Source organism: Passer montanus, unplaced genomic scaffold (genome assembly GCF_014805655.1).
Source record: "Passer montanus isolate IOZ18808 unplaced genomic scaffold, ASM1480565v1 scaffold94, whole genome shotgun sequence".
Lineage (NCBI taxonomy): Eukaryota > Metazoa > Chordata > Aves > Passeriformes > Passeridae > Passer > Passer montanus.
The window spans coordinates 2,242,477-2,261,086 of NW_024374812.1; the positions used below are offsets into that span (position 1 = coordinate 2,242,477).

Below are 18,610 nucleotides of genomic sequence, written 5' to 3' on the forward strand. Positions count from 1 at the left end.
AGAACCCCTGACACCCTGTGAGAAATGCGAGTCAGAGTGGCTGACCTCAGAAAAGCTACAGAAAAGCAAATTCCCACTCAAATGAGATGGGGCTCTGCCTGTGATTTACTGAACAGGACAATTCCCCTTCCAGACAGTCCGCATTTTTTGAAAGAAGCATTCTTTCCATGTCAGGCAAGAACCAGCCTTTAGTAAAACAACAGCTTCTCTCAAGAGTCACAAATGCTGGTACTTTGATGATAGGGACATTATTCCATAATAGATGAAACACTTTTTTTTTTTTTTGAGATGATGATGATCATTCTTTTATCACATACAGGTGATATATAAGCTTTGACCATAGAGGCTGCTTTGAATTTTCAGGTTTGTAATTGTGTTTCTATTTCAATGCTTCAAGCAATGAGCCATGTCCTGCTGCCTCCTGGGTAGTACCACACAGCTTTCCAAAGCATGGAGTAGTCACTGAATGGGACCTTGTTTTAAATGTTTGAAAATGCAGTTTGAGGAAAGAACATTTAAAGTCCAGTGCTTTGATCTGCTCTGTAGTTTTACATAATTTGAGGCCAAAGTACTTAGTTAGAACTTAGTACAGAACCATGTCTCTCCAAAGTTTGAGGACATGGATACAAGGACAAGGTTTGGCCTTCTTGCCTGTAAAAAAATCCATTAGTAATGCAGGTTTGGCCTTCTATAGTCTTGCCTGTAAAAAAATCCATTAGTAATGACATCTGATCATTTATGTGTTTAAATCTTACTGGGCTGTTTATACTGGCCTAAACTAAACCCCATGGACATCAGCACTGGGTGTATTCTCAAAAAAAGCCAGTGGTGTTACTCCTGGAATATCCTTTGTGGCCCAAGATGGTGCTTTCAACAGGAGACATTCCTAGGCCTGTGAATGACAATTTGTTTCCTTAAATCAATTTAAAATGTATCACTGGGAAAATAATTGCCATGGCACCTCTAAGGAGTTACTTTAAGGAAACTTTACACGGGTATCATGAAGATACTGAAGCCCCATTTTCTGTTCAGTCTCTGCTGTATTTCATGAGCAGTATTCTATCAGAGCAACAGCACACAACGATGCCCATAATGCAGTAACAATTATCACATTATGGAAATATGCTGAGTGCTGAGAAAAAACTGCATCTCATCAGGAATACCAGGGGGGGCCTGTGGTGGTCAGAGGCTGAACTATGTGAGAATGACAAGTCCTCATTCCCAGATGTCTTCACCATGCAGGCTGGGAATGCCATCTCCTGTCCCCACTGACACAGCAACACGCCTGTTGTCCTGGAAGTGCTGCCAGGCCAAGACCCTGCAAGGGGGACCTGACTCTGCTGAAGCTTTGTGGCATTGCTGCTAATTAAGGGTGTGATGGAACCCTCCCTCAGAAAGCAGATCGTTAGGTTTCACAACAAAAATCTTGATTACACAACCTAAGCTGACTTTTCAGATCCTAGAATAAGCTTCCAGGATGTATTTACTTATTTTAAGCTGTAAAGGATTTTAAACCATGGAGGCTCGCTGTGCCATTTTATAGTCACTTTGGGGAGTATGGCTGCAGCTAATTAGCTTAAAAATCCCACCATACCTTACACATACGCTCAGTTTCTGCAGTATTAATTTCAGTGGAACTACTCATGTGCATAAATTAAGCGCATGCTTAAATATATGCAAAATGTGAGCTCAAATGTCTAGAAAATATGTTCTCAAAATGACAAGTACACCTTAAAAAAATAAATCATCATGGAAGGTCTGCCAGACAGGGAATCCAGGATCTGTCTGCTGTCAGCCATGATGCAAACACAGAACAGTTTTTGTAACCCAGTATATATTGCAAGTGGAAGAAACATGCAGGATGGGGTGAAAAAAGGAGATTCAGTTGCATGCAGTCTAATTTCAAGTGTGTAATTATGGTCCTGTTTTCTTTGGCCTAAAAAAGAAAAAAAAATCAACTAACCTCTGCTCACCTCCACAAACCCAAACTGCATACAGCTCAAAGAGGGTTTTGAAGCACAGGACAGGGGAAAGGAAAAGGGCTGAATATTAGAGATGTGCAAGAAATTACTGACAATTTCAGGGCTATTCACCACACCACTAGGAAAGCATTCAGCCTGTAATGTTACATGAGCAGTCAGTCAGTTCCTCTTCCTCAGACCTGAAGAGAAGCACCACTCATCCCTTGACAGAAGATGAAGTGACAATCCCTACTGATATTCTGGCTCCCTTCTCCAGAGAGAAGGACTGAGCAGACCCCCCAGCAGCTGCTGCCTCTCCCCTCAGCCCAGAGAGTGCCATCTCAGATCCCTGCCATCATTTCAGACCACTGTTCTCTACAGCTATTGCTGGAAGAGGGTTTTCTGTTGTTTCTGAAAATGTTGCAAAGATAGTATTTATACAGAAAATTCCAGGGGGTGCAAAGGCCACCAAGCTGCTAGTAGAGTAAAAACAACACATCTACCCCCCTTTAAAAAAAGGGAAAAGGGAAAAGGCTGTTGGGAAGTGAGGAGGGCAGAGGAGCAGGCTGCTTAATGAAGGGCAGTAGCAATCCTGGGAGTTTGAATATCAAGACTGATATTGGCTTAATTCCCTCCCAAACTATCTCTGGTAGTGGTGTTTCAGCATGCAAATTACAGCTGTGAAAAGATCCTCAGACTGAAACCAACCCTTGTTTCCTCAGCCTTGCTTTGTCCTTTCCCGCTAGATCTATCAGTTGGTGTGTGATATGGTTACAGGTACAAAGATCTTTTTCCTAGCCCTTTTGTTACAGAGGCTTGATTACTGTGAAGGGGTTTCAATGACCTTAATGTCCCGGTGCTCAGAAGGCAAAGGCTGCCTTTCAACAGAACAAAGCAAACAAAAACCAAGAGCTGTGCTGGAGGAGAGAGAAGTGCTGCTTCTGCCGGAGAGGCTCAGTTAGATACAGGCGGCGGCACACCGGGGCGTCGAGTTTGAATGATTTTTGGCTTTGGAGCATTCTTTGGGTCCTCATCTTCTTCCATGTCGCTGTCACAAACGTGCACTACCACACTGGGAGTGGACTCTGTTCCTGCGTGCAGCTCGTATTTCTCTCCTGGAAGCAGAGAAAAGCGATCACATCAAAAGGTGGCAATCTGAGTAGCAACACAGCCCGTGGCGCTGCTGGACTGCGGAATACTCCACAGCTGGGCAGGGAGCTGAGTGGGTGCTGCTCCTAAATACAGGTGAGCACCAGCACGGCTGGACTCTGTCAGCTGCCACAACACATCCTGGGGATCCTGCCCCGGGAGGCAGTCTGGTCACAGGTCTGTAAGGCATCATAAAATACACACATCCTTGTTTCTATAATGGCTTTGGTACTAATATTGGTGGCAAATGGCACTGAAATAAACCCCCAAAGTAGGCAGAGGAAGGAGAAAGATCATAGAAGTTCATGGTTAAAAAGATGAATCCAACCTATCCAACCTTTGGTCTGAAGTTATTTCACACATGTTGGGTTGGGGTTATTCTTTATTTTTGCTGTGACTTTCCTTCAGGCCCGTTTAAAGCCCAGTTGTTGCTCTTAGACAGATTTCAACACTTAATCTAATTTCTCCAGAAATAAATTCCCCCATATCTCTGCTGCAGACAGATTTTGAGTTTCAAAGCTCTTTAGCTGGGGCTGTAACAAATTTTGTCTCTACAGATGAGATTACAGAGCAGTCTATAAATGCTCACTAGAGCAGGCTGAACGCCTAAACAGTACATGTATTTTCTAACTATCTACATTCCTTATTTAAGTCTCAACACAGTACTCTTCTGAGGAAGATGAACATGGCTTTTCTTTTTCCACAGAAAATATTCTGAATTGGAAGGAACTCACAAGGATCATGGAGTCCAACTATTAAGAGACTGGCCAATATGGGCTTGGGTGGTTGCCTATAAAGGTCCACAAGCAAAGAATCAGACATAGGGTTTGAGTCCTGAATTCAGCCTGCTGGCACTACATGTATTCTGGATTTTACACGGGATACAAGTAGGTATTGGTAATTAAATTGCAAGAAATTAATTTAAGACTTTTTTTGTTTTTAAAAAACCAAACTATGCCTGCAAAAATCTTCCGAGATGAGGAAGGTGAGGCCCCAGCAAACCCACTGGCCTCTGTTTGTGGTGCAGTGCCTCCTAAATGCTGCATCACTGGCAAAACCCAGCAGTGCCACGTGTTGTACCATGGAAGCAAACAGCAGTTCTTGCCTCAAAGCACTTGTGGCTTGCTTGTGGTACTAATTTGGAGTTTTATGTGTTTGCCACTTTGTGGCAGAATAATTCATGTGAAGAAGGGGTTTCAGGTTTGGCCCAGCATTAGCACATGCAGTTCTGGGACTCTGCTCATATGCTGTTTGTGCTGACAAATTCCTGGTCCAAATAAGCCTGGGTGGCTTGAGACTAGAGGACACACTGTATTTTTGCCTAAAAGCAAGGAGGCAACTAGTGAATAATAGCTATAAGCCAGGCATCTTGCTGCGAGAAATATTTTACTGCTGTGATACCATTAATGTTGACATTTAACTGCTCTATTTTTGGCAACCTTTCCTCTGAATCCAAATCGAGCAAAGCATTACAGGTCTTGCTGATAGGCTAAAATATAAAAAGAGAAATAGCTTGGTTGTGCTGCATTGAGGAATTATATGGTTTTTCTTTGCCCATTTTCCCTGCGGGCCTCAGCTAATTTCTCAGCTCTGGGCTGACGTCAATGGCGGCCGGCAGCGCCGAGGGCTGCATTGGTCACTGTCACTGAGGGCTGCAATGGTCACTGTCACTGAGGGCTGCACTGGTCACTGTCACCGCGGGCTGCAATGGTCACTGTCACCTCAGGCTGCATTGGTCACTGTCACTGAGGGCTGCATTGGTCACTGTCACTGAAGGCTGCATTGGTCACTGTCACCGAGGGCTGCATTGGGCACTGTCACCGCGGGCTGCAATGGTCACTGTCACCGCGGGCTGCATTGGTCACTGTCACCGAGGGCTGCATTGGTCACTGTCACCGCGGGCTGCATTGGTCACTGTCACCGCGGGCAGCTCCGCAGTGCCGCCGAGGGCTGCATTGGGCACTGTCACCGAGGGCTGCATTGGTCACTGTCACCGAGGGCTGCATTGGGCACTGTCACCGAGGGCTGCATTGGGCACTGTCACCGAGGGCTGCATTGGTCACTGTCACCGAGGGCTGCATTGGGCACTGTCACCGCGGGCTGCAATGGTCACTGTCACCGCGGGCTGCATTGGTCACTGTCACCGAGGGCTGCATTGGTCACTGTCACCGCGGGCTGCATTGGTCACTGTCACCGCGGGCAGCTCCGCAGTGCCGCGCACACAGCGCCGGCCCCTGCTCCTACAGCAGCGCCGCCCAGGAACTCACATTCACTGCCCTCTTAAAAGGTAATAATCCCAGTTCAAATGCCACGTTCTTTTACTGCTCAAATCCCTCCCAGAAGGACTCTTTCTGCTGAAAAAGAACAGTGAAAAAAAGTACAGACGCAAGGAAAAATATTCAGATGCCTCTGGCACAAGTGACTGCAGCAGCAATTAATGTCACTTTGCAAACCAAAATGTGATGCACTCATAAATTATGTTTTTAAGGCATACAGTGATTTCTGAGCATAAATGAGCTGCAGACTGTTCTGTAAGCAAACAGCACAAAACCTTTTCATGGCTGAGTTAAGAACAGGACAACAATAACTCTGGGACTTTTGTAAAGCCATATCTTGTTCCAAACGTAGTCACTGTTTGCAGAAAAACACTAAGGTGATAAGCACAAAATAATCCCATGGATACAGACAGATTAGCCCTTCCCTTCTGCTGCTTCCCTGTATCTATGTTTTTTTTCTTTTCTCTTAAACACGATTTCCAGCATAAAAAAAATTTAAAAAAAAAATTAATGAGCTAAGCCTGCAGCAGTTCAGCTACTGAAGCAATGGTTGAGTCACTGGATTGACAAGACCTAGGTTGTCCCAAGCTATGAATAGCAAGTTGAATTAACACAGGTAAGGCTCACCAATTCCTGTAATACTACCCAAGCACTTGTCCACTGACCTCAGCTGTCTCTGACATGGCCTCCTCTGTGTTCCCAGGCCCTACACTGATCATGCTCCTGCTTCTCCTGCTTGTCTGGAGAACTCGTACAGGCTAGCTAAGCCAAAGGATTCTTGGGGACAGGGGTCTTTCTCCTCCAGCTGTCTTTGACCTATCTCTATCCTGTAATAATAAATTTACTCTACATAAGCTAACAGTGGCAACTCACATAAATTTACTCAGAAAATTACCATAAATTTATCAAATATACTCTGCCCTTCAGGGAAGAATTCAGCTGTGGCACATCCACTATATCGATTTATCAATAAAACTTTCTGATACGCCCCTGAAAGCAGCAGTGATGTTCCTCTCTAACCACTTGCTTTGAATAAGAAAAACAGTAAGAATTTGAAGTTTTCTCCCTTAACAATGAGCACAGCTGCTTTTATGTCACTGGGCCCTACTTTTTGTGACCACATGAGCCAGGAGTAAACCCACAGCCTTGCATGATGCAAGAAAGATGAGCACAGAAGCAACTTATGATATTTCAGAATTAAGAATAATGGTATAGGATTTTCTATCCCTTTGTGAGTCAATACTGTGACCTTTCCTAGATGGTGCAGTTCCTGTCTAACAGGGCCTTTTTGTCCAGCAAAGACCACACTCATATACATAAAGAATAATGTAAAAATGCTAATGATAACATGTAGCTACCTCATCCCTAATTCAGACTCATGAGCAAAGGTTAATGAGTTCAGAGCTGCCCATTTCATGTAAATGTGGCATTAGCATCATGAAAATACCTTCCACTTTCAGTCCCTTCATGCAAATGCTTTACAAATAAGAGGATGCAAATAACAGGAAGTCCTTTGTATGGGTGCACGTTTGTGACAGGAGAGCTACAGCCCATCCCACAAAACACCTCCATGAAACACCTCTACAGCACCAATCTGCCATAGCAAAGTGGAGGAGCTGCTCCCTGGAAGCCCTTTACTGATGCTGCAGGAGCTGGGCACCCTCCTCTCCCAAAGACAGGAAAAGTTTTCTCCATCCAGCAGCTCTCCTGTGCCCTGCCTCTGGTAAGAGAAGGGAAGGGCAAACGCACCCACAGAACAGCAGGGAGAGGAAGGACAGAGATGAAAAGTTTTATCTATCACCATTTGTTTGCCCCTTCATCCCCTTTTAATCCTCCCTGGGAGTCATATGAATTATTTAGTATTTCCTTTGACTCAGTGATGACAAACACGAGAGTTTGAAAACACTTGGGCACAGAAAATCTGCCTTGTGAGATGGTTTGAAATCCCTGTGTATGGCATTTCCTGGGCAGGGTCCTGATCTCACCTGTCTTCCCCTTCCCTAGGGCAGGGTGAGCCAAACCCAGGGCAGAGCAGGCACTGAGGCTGGCAAGGGGGAGTCACGGTGGCACCTGGGATCCTGGGAAAGGCACTCTGGAGTGCAGAGTTAGAAATGAGGGGTACAGGGCAATCTGTTGTGAAGAATGAGGCAGTGGGGGAAGGCTGGGGAGTGGACAGGGAGAGGGACTGCTTTCCAGAAAAGAAAGAGCATATTCTAGTGCCAAGAGGACAGTTTGCAAATCACTGCACTAATAAATGGCAAACAGCTGCCTGTCCTTTGAGAGGAACAGCTCTGCTGTAGACACAGGCTGGACCTGGAGACTCCCTCTCCCTCCACTTTGCAAAGGTTTCTCACTTTCAATATGTTTGCAACGTGGGGTGGTTGTTTGATTGTTTGCCTGTCAGGTCCAGGTTGTATCCTCACCTGGCCTAACCTGGAGCTAGCTTTTTCCTACAGGAATGCTTGCAACCTGCCAAGCTGTTCAGTCCAGGCCCTGATGTCTGCACATCTTCATCAGCATTTGAAACTACTGGAAGTTGTCTTGACAGTGGAAATGTTTTCCATCAAACTGATTAACAATAGCACTCCTTTATTTGCAATATATTGAAAAGATTGTAGGCTGGTGGTCAGCACCAGGCACAGTCACAGTTCCTGGCTCTGACTGATCTACAGCACTCTGTTCATGCCTCATTTAAAGCCTAATTTCTGCATCTGTAGAAAGTGAGAATATACATCAATCATCCAGGAACTTAATTAAATATGCCACAATCTTCCCTATGGACTAAATGCACCCTCACTGATCTCAACTCCATGTGAAGGGACCAAAACCAGCTTCCTTTTGAGCACAGAAAGAAATCTGTTCCATTATATCTCCAAGATGCCAGCCTGTCACTGCTGCAGCTAAAACACCTGTCCAAAACTGCTGGCACATGGCAAATCTGTTAACTCACTTCCAGCATACTCCTTACACTCTGGAGCAAATCTCCCAACATTCTGCACCCAGGGACAGTTTTGGTCTCTAATTTTGTGGCTATGATCATTATGGCACCATACTGTGACAGGAGATGACCTGGATTCAGGGAATGGGAAAGGAGCATGGGTCTGTGTCCAAGTACATCTTGCATTTCCAGTGAAGTAGGTCAATAAAACTAATCTTAAACTGAGGGCATACAAAGACACTGTTCACTATTTAGAAGAGCTAATGAGTTTTCCTGATTCTCAGATGTTTATTATACCAAATCACTCCATTTAATACAGCAAAGATTCCTTACAAGATGAAGACATGGAAGTCAGATTCTAACACTCTCAGCTCTGTAAACAACTGTGCCAAGTGAGTATTTTTTGACAGCTGATAAGCTGTTATATTTTTAAATTGTGTTTTTGAATGAAAAAAATCTCTTCTCTGAGGCTACCAATGCTGTTTGATGTCCAGCAGTTTTACTGCTGCAATACAGAGAAATGAGTGTTAGTGGGATTTGTTTTTCAATGAAATTCTAAACATAGTAAATGCACAACTGAGAACAGCAACACTATTTTAAACCCGCCGCTGCAGTTAACTAAAATTGATCCCTCTAACAAGTGCTAAAAATAGAAAGAAGAGAGCACACAATGGCTTTTCATATTGCTCCCTGCAGGCTCCTTAAATCCGGGTGAATTTGACCTTCACGCAAAGCTGTCCCAGAGTGTGGGACAATGAGTGATATTTCACATTCCACTGCTCCAGAACAGGAATTGATTTATTACCCAGCTAGCCCGGGAATTCGTTTACATGTTTCCATTTATAACACTGCTGCATCAAAGGAGATAAAAAAAAAAAAAAGGAGGTTTTTGTTTTTTCTTTTATTCAGCATTTTAGAAGCAAAATATCACTCCTGGAAATAACAATATGCAATATCATATGAAGTCTTCCCCTGACTGCCTTTTTCTACTGCCTTTTTCCTGCTGAAGAGAAACAAACCATAGGAATCTCCTGATATATATTTTCCTCTTGTGAGAGATCCCATCTGAAAAAGACAGGAGAAAACCTGCAAACCTTGTGAATCACGAAACATCCTTCTGCACCCCATGCACTCCAGCTCTGAGTTCCTTTGGTGCAGTTGCACAAAAGCCCCAATGATTAGATGTCTGCAACTGGAAGCTGCTCTCAGAGCGAGCAAGGAGTATTCCCAGTACAGCTGGGGAGAAAACAATTCTCTCATCCCACAAGAATTTCAAAAATAAACTGCTAAATTTTCATGAGCTCACCCCCACAATTGTTATTAGATTGGATCTGAAATGTTTTATTTCGGTATGAAGAAAATTTAATAGGCTATTTTTTCCTTGTGGCTTATGAACATAAATTAGATTAATTTGTAAATGATACTGCTTGGACCTGAAACTGGAACCTTTCTCATTTTGAAAATTCTAAACCAGGATGCCTTAACAGCTTTGAAAGAAAACTATTTATAAAGATGACTTAATTAAATCAAAAGTAACCCTCTCCTATGTAAAGTTTTGGTTTTATCAGATGTGCATTTTCCAAGGGAAAGCATTGCTTGAAAATCCCTGCTAGCTTCAACTCCTGGAGTTAGCTGAAGATGGGAAGACAGAAGAAAGCCTGGATGCATTATCTATTGACATTTATCTCGTGCTAAGGGAGGCTACAACTTATCCCATTCCTCCTGCATACTTTTCAGCAGGGAATGAGCATTCCTAACAGAGCAATCCCACTGGGGCTGGGGAACAGTAGTTCTCTCTCAACAAACAACATGAGAGATTCTCCACTCCAGTGAATGTGCACTTTTTCAAGTGAGAAATCTACACCTTGGAATGCAGAACTGAGCAGATGTCGTGTACAGCAAAAACTCCTCACATCCACAGCCAAACATTTGTCCAGTCCCCACCTAAACCATCAGCTGTGTCATCCAGGCATGAACCCCAGCACAATAAATGGTGTAAGCAAAGCTTTGATCAGCTCTCACAAGCTGCAGATAACACTCAATTCTGTGCCTACACATGGCAAAACTCCTTCTGAAGGAAAGAACCAGGTGACATCCATCAACTGAAATCCAAATTTTAATGCAACTTCCAGCTCTCTGCCAACTCCCTCTATAGTTATTATCTACACTGGTATTTCTTCTCTGCTTTTCCTGACATGTTTTCACCCAAGGACTAAAAGCTTACCTGGTCCAAGCTTAGAAACTGCATAAAGGAGGTCGTAGTTGATGACAGGTGTTGCATCATCTATTGGTTGCCACCCTACAGGTGGGGAGGCTGGAGGCGAGATGAGAAACTGTTTTGCAGGCTGTGGTGGTGCCAAATGAAGCTTGTCTCCATCTGTCTCAGAGGTCTGAATCTTTAAAGCATAACAAAGACACTGTTTAGTACAGGAAAGAATCACAGAACAGTTTGGGTTGGAAAGAACATTTAAAGGTCATCTCCTCCAACCCTCCTGCCTTGCTCAGAGCCCCATCCAGCCTGACCTTGAATATTTCCATAGGTGGGGCATCCACAACTCTGGGCAACCTGTGCCAGTGTTTCACCCCTCCTACTGCAAAAGACTCATTCTTACATCCAGCCTAAAACAACCTTCCTTTAGTTTAAAACTCTTTTCCCCTTGTCCTACTGCAACAGGCCCTGCTAAAAGGTCCATTCCCATCTTTCTTGTAAGCCCCCTTTAAGTACTGAAAATCCACAGTGAAGTTTCCCTGGAGCCTTTTCTTCTCCAGGCTGAAAACCCCCAGTTCTCAGCCTGTCTCCACAGCAGAGGAGCTCCAGCCCTCTGTGCATCTTTGTGGCTTCCTCTGGCCTCATTCCAACAGGTCCATGCCTTTCCTGCATTTGGGAACCCAGTGCTGGACACAGGACCCCAGGTGGGATCTCACTGGACCAGAATCATGTCCCTCAGCCTGCTGGTCACACTGTGGGTGATGCAGCCCAGGATATTTGGGGTGCCAGGGCACATTGCCAGCTCGTGTCCAGCTTCTCATCCTCACAGGATGGCTAAATGGAATGACTGCTCAAATCATACCCTTCTCATCCCAAATGCCACCCAGGCAGGGTTTCAGCATCACTCTCAGAAGAGAAGGCCTGGAGATGAATTTCATCTCAGCCTTACAGATGGTGCCTCTGCAGTAAATGCGCAGTGTGGGGCTGTGACACCAGCAAAGCTACAATGTCTGTGCCTCCTGTGTATGTTCTTTCAGGAAAAATGTAAAGCTTTGGTAGCCCCAGCTGCTAGCTCAGAGAGTTCTGAGGCTGTAAAGGCAGTGTTGTGATCTGGTCTAAATGCCTAAATAAAAAGTGACATCACAGAAGTAACTCCTGCACCAAGGCCTTGTAAGCAACTTCAGAAAGATTTCTACAGATTTTATTTCTTTAGTTGAAGTGAAAAGGGAATCTATGATATTCCTTAGTAGTTTGCAAGTGAGTGTCCTTATTTTTTTTCCATCTTAAATTACCTAATTAAGTAACTTTAATTCCTGGGCTTTTCTAGTGTGTTAAAGAAGCCTTGATGTAAATGAATTGTAGTGCAGCCATACCTGAGCAAGGTTACAACCAGCTCGAGCACAGAAGCAATAAACTCTATTTCCATGACAGCAAACATGGGGTTTGCAAAGAACCAGTCTGAATCTCTCAACTCCATATTCCCCAGAACTTGTAGGTCTGGAAGTGGTGATTCAGCCTGGCTGAGGGCAAACACTGCTCCAGACACTGCTGCTTCCACATCTTCACTCCCTGAACACGACTAATAAGCTCTTGTAAGACTACATGTACTGGAGAGCATAGAGCAGGTACCAGAATGGCTCTGCAGGAAATCAGCTTAGATAGGGAGACAAATCACTACTGTGCACATTTTTCTTTTTGTTGTTATCCCAAGTTTTCAATTAGCCTCCTGAATACAGTTAGAATGAAATCATTCTCAGATCTGCCTAACTGCAGGTTTTGAAGCCTTTCAGAAAAAAATTCAGAGCCAGATTTAGGAGATCAGAGCATAAAAATGGGATTGAGGCAGATTCTTAACACCTAAATCCAGCTGTAAGACCCGAGCTCATCTAACTCGTTAAGCACTACGGTTTTTTTCACAGCTGAAGCTTCCCATCTTCCTGTGGTTCTGCTCCTGCCTAGGCTCAAAACAGCTCCTATTCTGACCAGGATGAAGAGGCTCATAATTTAACATTATGGGTTTGCTTGATACCTTGAAGTGTGCCAGCCCTTATCCTCAGACCTCTGAAGGGCCAAGCTGGCAGCTCAAAGCACACCTACATTGCTTATATACACTAGTGGGTATCTCACAAGCCACAGTGACCACATCAATTTATTAAACTGCATTCAGAAGAGGTGGTGGTTGGGTTCTCAACCTCATTCAACTTTCTCTATCCTGGCTGGGGCCCAGCCTGCTGTGGGAGATGTATGTTCTTTCACCCTTGGCTAAGGAGAACTGAACACCCACCTGACAGTTCCAATAGATGGATATAATCACCTACAGCCCCAGGCTGGGAGTGTTTTACTTCCCCTGCCTTCTTCCTTTGACTTGGACTCAGTAAATTCCTTTTAGAGAATTCAGTATTTGTAATTCATATATTCAGTAAGTAAAAGCCAAAAAGGCAGGAGGAAGCCTGACTGTGGCTCAGGGTTGCAGCCAAATATGTAATCCAGCCCCACCTTTTTTATTCACTTGGATTCTTGACTTTAGCACTTTCTTATGGTTAGTTAAGAGAGTTACCCACAGACAACAATCAGTGTTTAAATCAGCTCTGAGATACATAATTCTGTGTGTTGAATGAGCAACTTTAGTCCTAAGTGGTCTTTTAAATTGACTGCAGACCTTCAGGGCAGGAGCAGCTCAGTCAACACAAGGAGGTTTAAGTAATCTTCTATCAAAGATAGGGCATGGGAGAAACCTTTATTACTTTTATTCAGTGTTACAGCACAGCTTTTAAAGAAATATTGTGCAGTAACACAGAAGTAGATTTCATTACCTGTGCAAAATACAACTTTAACTTCTTCCCTCTGAACTGTGTTTCATGCAGCTCTATTCTGGCACGAGCAGCTGATTTGGGACTGCTGAAATTTATCCGCACACGCCTGAAGCTTTTGAACAGCTGGAATGTCACGCAGTCATCATAGGCACGGAACAAACCTTCAAATTTCTCCTGCAAAGCAAAAAGAAATAATGCTGAAGATTAACTTTGTGCTCTGTCACATCAGTCTGAGTCCAACAACAATGCTGAAACTTGACAGTTGTTTTAGCAGGAGGTTTCAACCTGTGGCCTTTAGGGACAGGTGTCCATAGATAAATAAAGGCTCTGTGAAAAGAAATTAAGGAAAGCAGTGGTCTGGTAGTGCTGAACTCTGCAAAGGGTTTAGGGGAAGAGGTCTTCAAACTGAGAACCCAGCAGCTATTGAACTTCTCTTAAAAGCTGAGCAAACCTATGACAGTGACATATGAAATGAAGCTGAAAGGGCACATGACTGAAAACACCAGACAACAGTGGGCTCATGTGCACAGAAGCAACCATTGTGCTGAATTACAGTGGAGTCAGCAGACAAAGGCTGCAGCTGAGGCTTATATCCACATCAGCACTGCAGGGTCATTTTTTATTGTATGATATGTTTTTCTGGACATGTTGTCATTTAAATACTTAAGAGAATACACACTTGTTCTTTGAGAGGTCCTGCAGCATCTGGAAACAAATTGGACAAATTAAAACAGTGATCTGTCCAAAAGAGAAACTGCAGGTTTCAAAATGTTTAGCTGTAGAAACATGCTCAAAAGCTCATGACAAAACCAGGGATATTTTAGCGTTGGAAAATGAAGGTCTGAAGTTATCCATGGACTTGGAGATGAACAGAAATTCAAGGCACTTTGGCAGCCTTGGAAGCTCAGACTCCATGATTTCTCTGCAAGCTGTGAGCACACAGTTCCACACCATCAATAAACCCAAAGTCCTTAAATCAATTCTGACACTTGCACAGGTCTTTTCATTCACATAAGCATAGGTTCATAAAATGCCAAAGCTGAAAGGGAGCAGTTATTATTTAGTCCAGCCTTCATGTTTACTGAGATTTCAGACTGCCATCCATTGAGTCACACATCAAATCTGAGTATTTTAGCTACTGCAATCAAGACTTGAAGTTTTGTAAGATAGAGAATCAGCCAGACCAAAGCCTCTGCTTTTAGAAGTGCTTTATTCTGAAGAAAAACCACTGGTAAGGTGATTTGCCACACCACTTCATATACACTGAGAGCTGTTATGTCAGGGGTTTGTATAATTACAATAACCTAATGTATATGGGCAGTAACCTGATGTTGATGCTCCATCCCTGAAATGCTCAAGACAAGGTTGGATGAGGCTTTAAGCAACCTCGTGTTGTGGAAGGTGTCCCTCCCCATGAAGGAGAATTGGAATGAAATTATCTTTAAGGTTCTTTCCCATTCAAACCATTTCAGGATTCTGTTTTCTTGCTATCTCTGCAAGTCCTTACATTTTTGCATGTTTTAAAATATTTCTTTGCTTCTCATCCAGGAAAACAATTTCTTTTTCCTTACAGTGGATAACTGGTACAGACTACAGAAGACAAAAAAGAAAATGCAATTTATGTAATCTCATCAATACTTCAGTTCTCATCTATTGAGCTTACCAGCAAAACAAAGAATTCAGAACCTCTCAGAAAAATTCATCCAGAAGCACAGTGCAGCTGCATCAGGGAGCACTACCAGCACCGTGGGAGTAACTACTGTCAGAGTGAGACATTTGTTAAGGAGTTAACAGGGAAGCAGCTCAGTTCCACAGCCAGGGCTGTGACACCACGGCGCATGTGCCCGATCTCCTTTCATTCCTTGCCAGCTCTGTGGTCTTCCTCCCCATAACTGATATCCCATTGCTGGCACCCTTTCAAAGGAACCTCCCTATGGTCTATTAAGCTTTTATGATTTTCATTTCATTCTGCCTGACCTCACTCACCTCTTCCTCTCACTGCAGGAGATACTTTGGAGGAATGAAAAAAGAAAAAGAAAAAAGGGAGGTGAGAGCTCTGTGGTTTGGCAGAGGGTGACTAAAGGCATGCAGCCATCCCCAAAACAGCTGAAGTGCATAGGTTTGTACAAGCAGGTCTAGTCTTACCACCCAATGTTCAAATTGTTACACCTCAGTTACGCTTTTTATCTGCTTCGTTTATATTTTTGAAAAATTCCATTTTCCTGAGCAGAAGCCTACATCCAGTGGCATTTGTATAAAGGTCAGACAAAAGCAGCAGTCATCTCAGTCCTGTCCTGATTGGAATTTTGATGTTACAGCCTTCACAATGACCAGGAATAAAGGGCTGGGGGAAGGGAGAGAAAAGGACAGCAGCCCAGTGTCTGCATATAGTAGGTCTCACACAGCATTCAGAAACATAGTCAAAATAAAAAATAAAGTGACTAAGTAAAGCTTATGTCTTCATGTTGTCTTTATTACCTACTTCAAACCTCCTCAGTGCATTTTTTAAATGAAATAAAGAAATTTAAATTCACATTAGTGGGGGACTTGGCAGTGCTGGGTTAACAGTTAATCCTAAAGGTCTTCAATGTAAACTATTCTATGATTCTGTGAGAGATAGAAAGGAGTGTGTATATATATATCTATATGTATGTATGTATGTATATATGTATAGAATGATCAAGACATTATAACAGAAGTCTCATAAGTCAAAAAATTAGCAGCAAGGTGAACATTTCCCAGTAGTAGCTCTCAGTTTCCCTACAAGTCAACAATAAAATTCATCATATTAAAAAAAATTTCACCAAGAGTGGAAGGAACCATGCATGGACTAATCTGGACACTGGGAAGTATCTATTCCTACTGACTGTTTATTAATAAAGAGATGCTCCCTGTCTGGATGCAGCAGTCAGGGCTGTGTGCTTGCCCCTCTGTAACACAACCCGAGCCCAGGTCTTGGTGAGGGACCTAACACAACATTAGGGAGGACACAATTTCAAAGGTGGGTGAAGAACAGTGAGCACAAGGAATGTGCTGGGCACATTCCTGGGCTACACTGAGACTCACTCTGATTGGGCACTGAAAAGGATAGATGGAGAACTGCAAAAAAGCTGATTAAGTCCTGGATGCCACTGCCACACTGGGAGAACTTAAAGCACTGTGGACTTTATTCTGCTTGCTTTTCAATTTTATACCGGCACAGCTTTAGAGACCCAGCCTTGATTAATGCTCCAGAAAATGCTGTGGGGAGGAGGGAAATCAAACCCTCTACTTGATATTATTAAAGGGCAGTCTATCCACAGTGGGGACACTTCCACTGCACTGACTGAAACTGCAACTCCCATTAAAAAGATTCATACAAGTGGATTTTTTTATGTTTTCAGCTGATAATAATAATGACCTCAGCAGAGGTCATTAATCATCAAGTGAAGTTAATGGCCCTCAGCTGCATTTTGAGCCATCCCCACTCCTCCGAGCTTGATATCTATTCCCAGGAAAAGCCTTATGCCTTAATTGCTATTGCCTGTGATTGCTAATATCTGCTGAATGCACTTATCTGGATAAAAGTCTTTCAGAGTCATTCCAATCTATAAGAAAATTTATCATATACATTTTAAAGACCTAAGCAAATTCTTATCCTTTCAAGTTTTGTGGATAAATTATTCAAGACTCATAATCCTCTCAATTCAAGACTTTTAAAGTGCTTTTAGGATTCAGTACTTTTAAATGCCTTTAGAAAGTAAGTCTTTGAACTTTCAGAGCACTTTGAAACTTGGGGGAAAAAAAGGAAACATCCAAAGTTAAGCAGCAGTGTTGCTATTCTTAAAAAGTCAAAATGTAGAAAGTCTTGAGTTATACATTTATTTCTGGAATTTTGGAGAGTCTTCATCCATCCCAAGTATGTCTCAATGAGACCCAATTAATGGTCTGGAAGATGTGAGCAACCTTCACTTCACCAAGTTCCCACTTCTCCCTCCTGTGCCCCATGCCCTCTCTTCATCTCGTTATTCCTGTGCCCAGCACTGGGCACCTTTCCCCACTTCTTTCCTGTCACCTTCTGTCAGCTCCCATCACTCAGTGCCTCTAGCATTTTCCAAAGTTCTTTTCTGTTTGTTTTCTAAATTAACGAAATTAGCACAAAGTAGGACCATACTAATTAAAGCTGCTGATTACCCCAGCTTGATGGTTATCATTTAGGACAGCCAATGCTGAGAACAAACAGAGCAGCATGCAAGGAAGAAATGAGCACTGCAGTGACAGACAGGAGCTAAAAGCCTCTGAGGACAAGGGCAAACTTATGCCCTCCTTGAATAAAAACTATTTCTAGCACTAAATGGGAGCTCATCTGAGACCAAGACCCTGCAAGTCACATGGTGACAGTGATGAGTGAAATGCAGCCATAGGGAGGTAAACAAGATGCTGGGTATATTTGGAAAAGTATTTCCAGTAAAGCAAGGAGAGTATTAACAGCATTGCATGGAGCACTATAGCAGCTCATTAAAAATGCAGGGTTTGTTGCCTGTATCCTAAGCAGATTAGTGGGAATAGATCCAGATAAAGGTTACAGGGAGGTGCTGGAACGAGTCCAGAGAAGGACAACAGAGCTGGGGAAGGGTCTGGAGCACAGGTCTGATGAGGAGCAGCTGAGGGAGCTGGGAAAGGGGCTCAGCCTGGAGAAAAGGAGGCTCAGGGGGGAATATTCTGGCTCTGCACAGCTCCCTGACAGGAGGGGACAGCCAGGTGGGGTCGGGCTCTGCTCCCAGGGAACAAGGAGAGGAAAGAGGACATGGCCTCAAGCTGAGCCAGGGGATGTTTAGGCTGAAAATGAGGAAAAATTTCTTCACTGAAAGGGTTGACAGGCATTGGAACAGATTGCCCAGGCAATTGGTGGAATAACTATCCCTGGGAGTGCTCAAAAGGCAGGTGGATGTGGCACTTGGGGACGTGGATTAGTGGTCATCACAGTAGTGCTGGGTTAATGGTTGAATTCGATGATCTTACAGTTCATTTCCATCTTTAGCCATTCCATAATTCTATGAATTAACAACTTACTGAATAAGAAACTGAAATGCTTGGCTTATTTAGCAAAACAAAACAAAGCCTGAGAGGAGATGGAATGGTCATCAGTAATTTACCAGTACTGTTCAGAGCAAGGACAAATCACACTATCTGACATAAATCTAGAAGACTACATTGGCATAAAAATGTGGAAACAGTTGGCATATATAGGTTTAGTCTAGAAGTTAAAGAAGGTTTCAAACATC

General features: G+C 43.4%; 1 protein-coding gene across 2 annotated transcripts in view; it reads right to left on the reverse strand.

Moving 5' to 3' along the window:
* Positions 1 to 684: 684 nt before the first annotated feature.
* The window catches only part of RCAN2 (regulator of calcineurin 2), an 82,326-nt gene continuing 64,400 nt past the window's right edge, over positions 685 to 18,610 (reverse strand). The window contains exons 2-4 of one of the 2 annotated variants that reach the window (XM_039696000.1): positions 13,347 to 13,520; positions 10,549 to 10,720; positions 685 to 3,076 (exon numbers count right to left, since the gene is read on the reverse strand). In XM_039696000.1, the coding sequence (XP_039551934.1) occupies positions 2,916 to 3,076; positions 10,549 to 10,720; positions 13,347 to 13,520 (507 nt within the window). In that variant the 3' untranslated portion in view covers positions 685 to 2,915. The remainder of the gene's footprint in view (positions 3,077 to 10,548; positions 10,721 to 13,346; positions 13,521 to 18,610) is intronic. The other variant, XM_039695999.1, reaches the window with a different exon arrangement.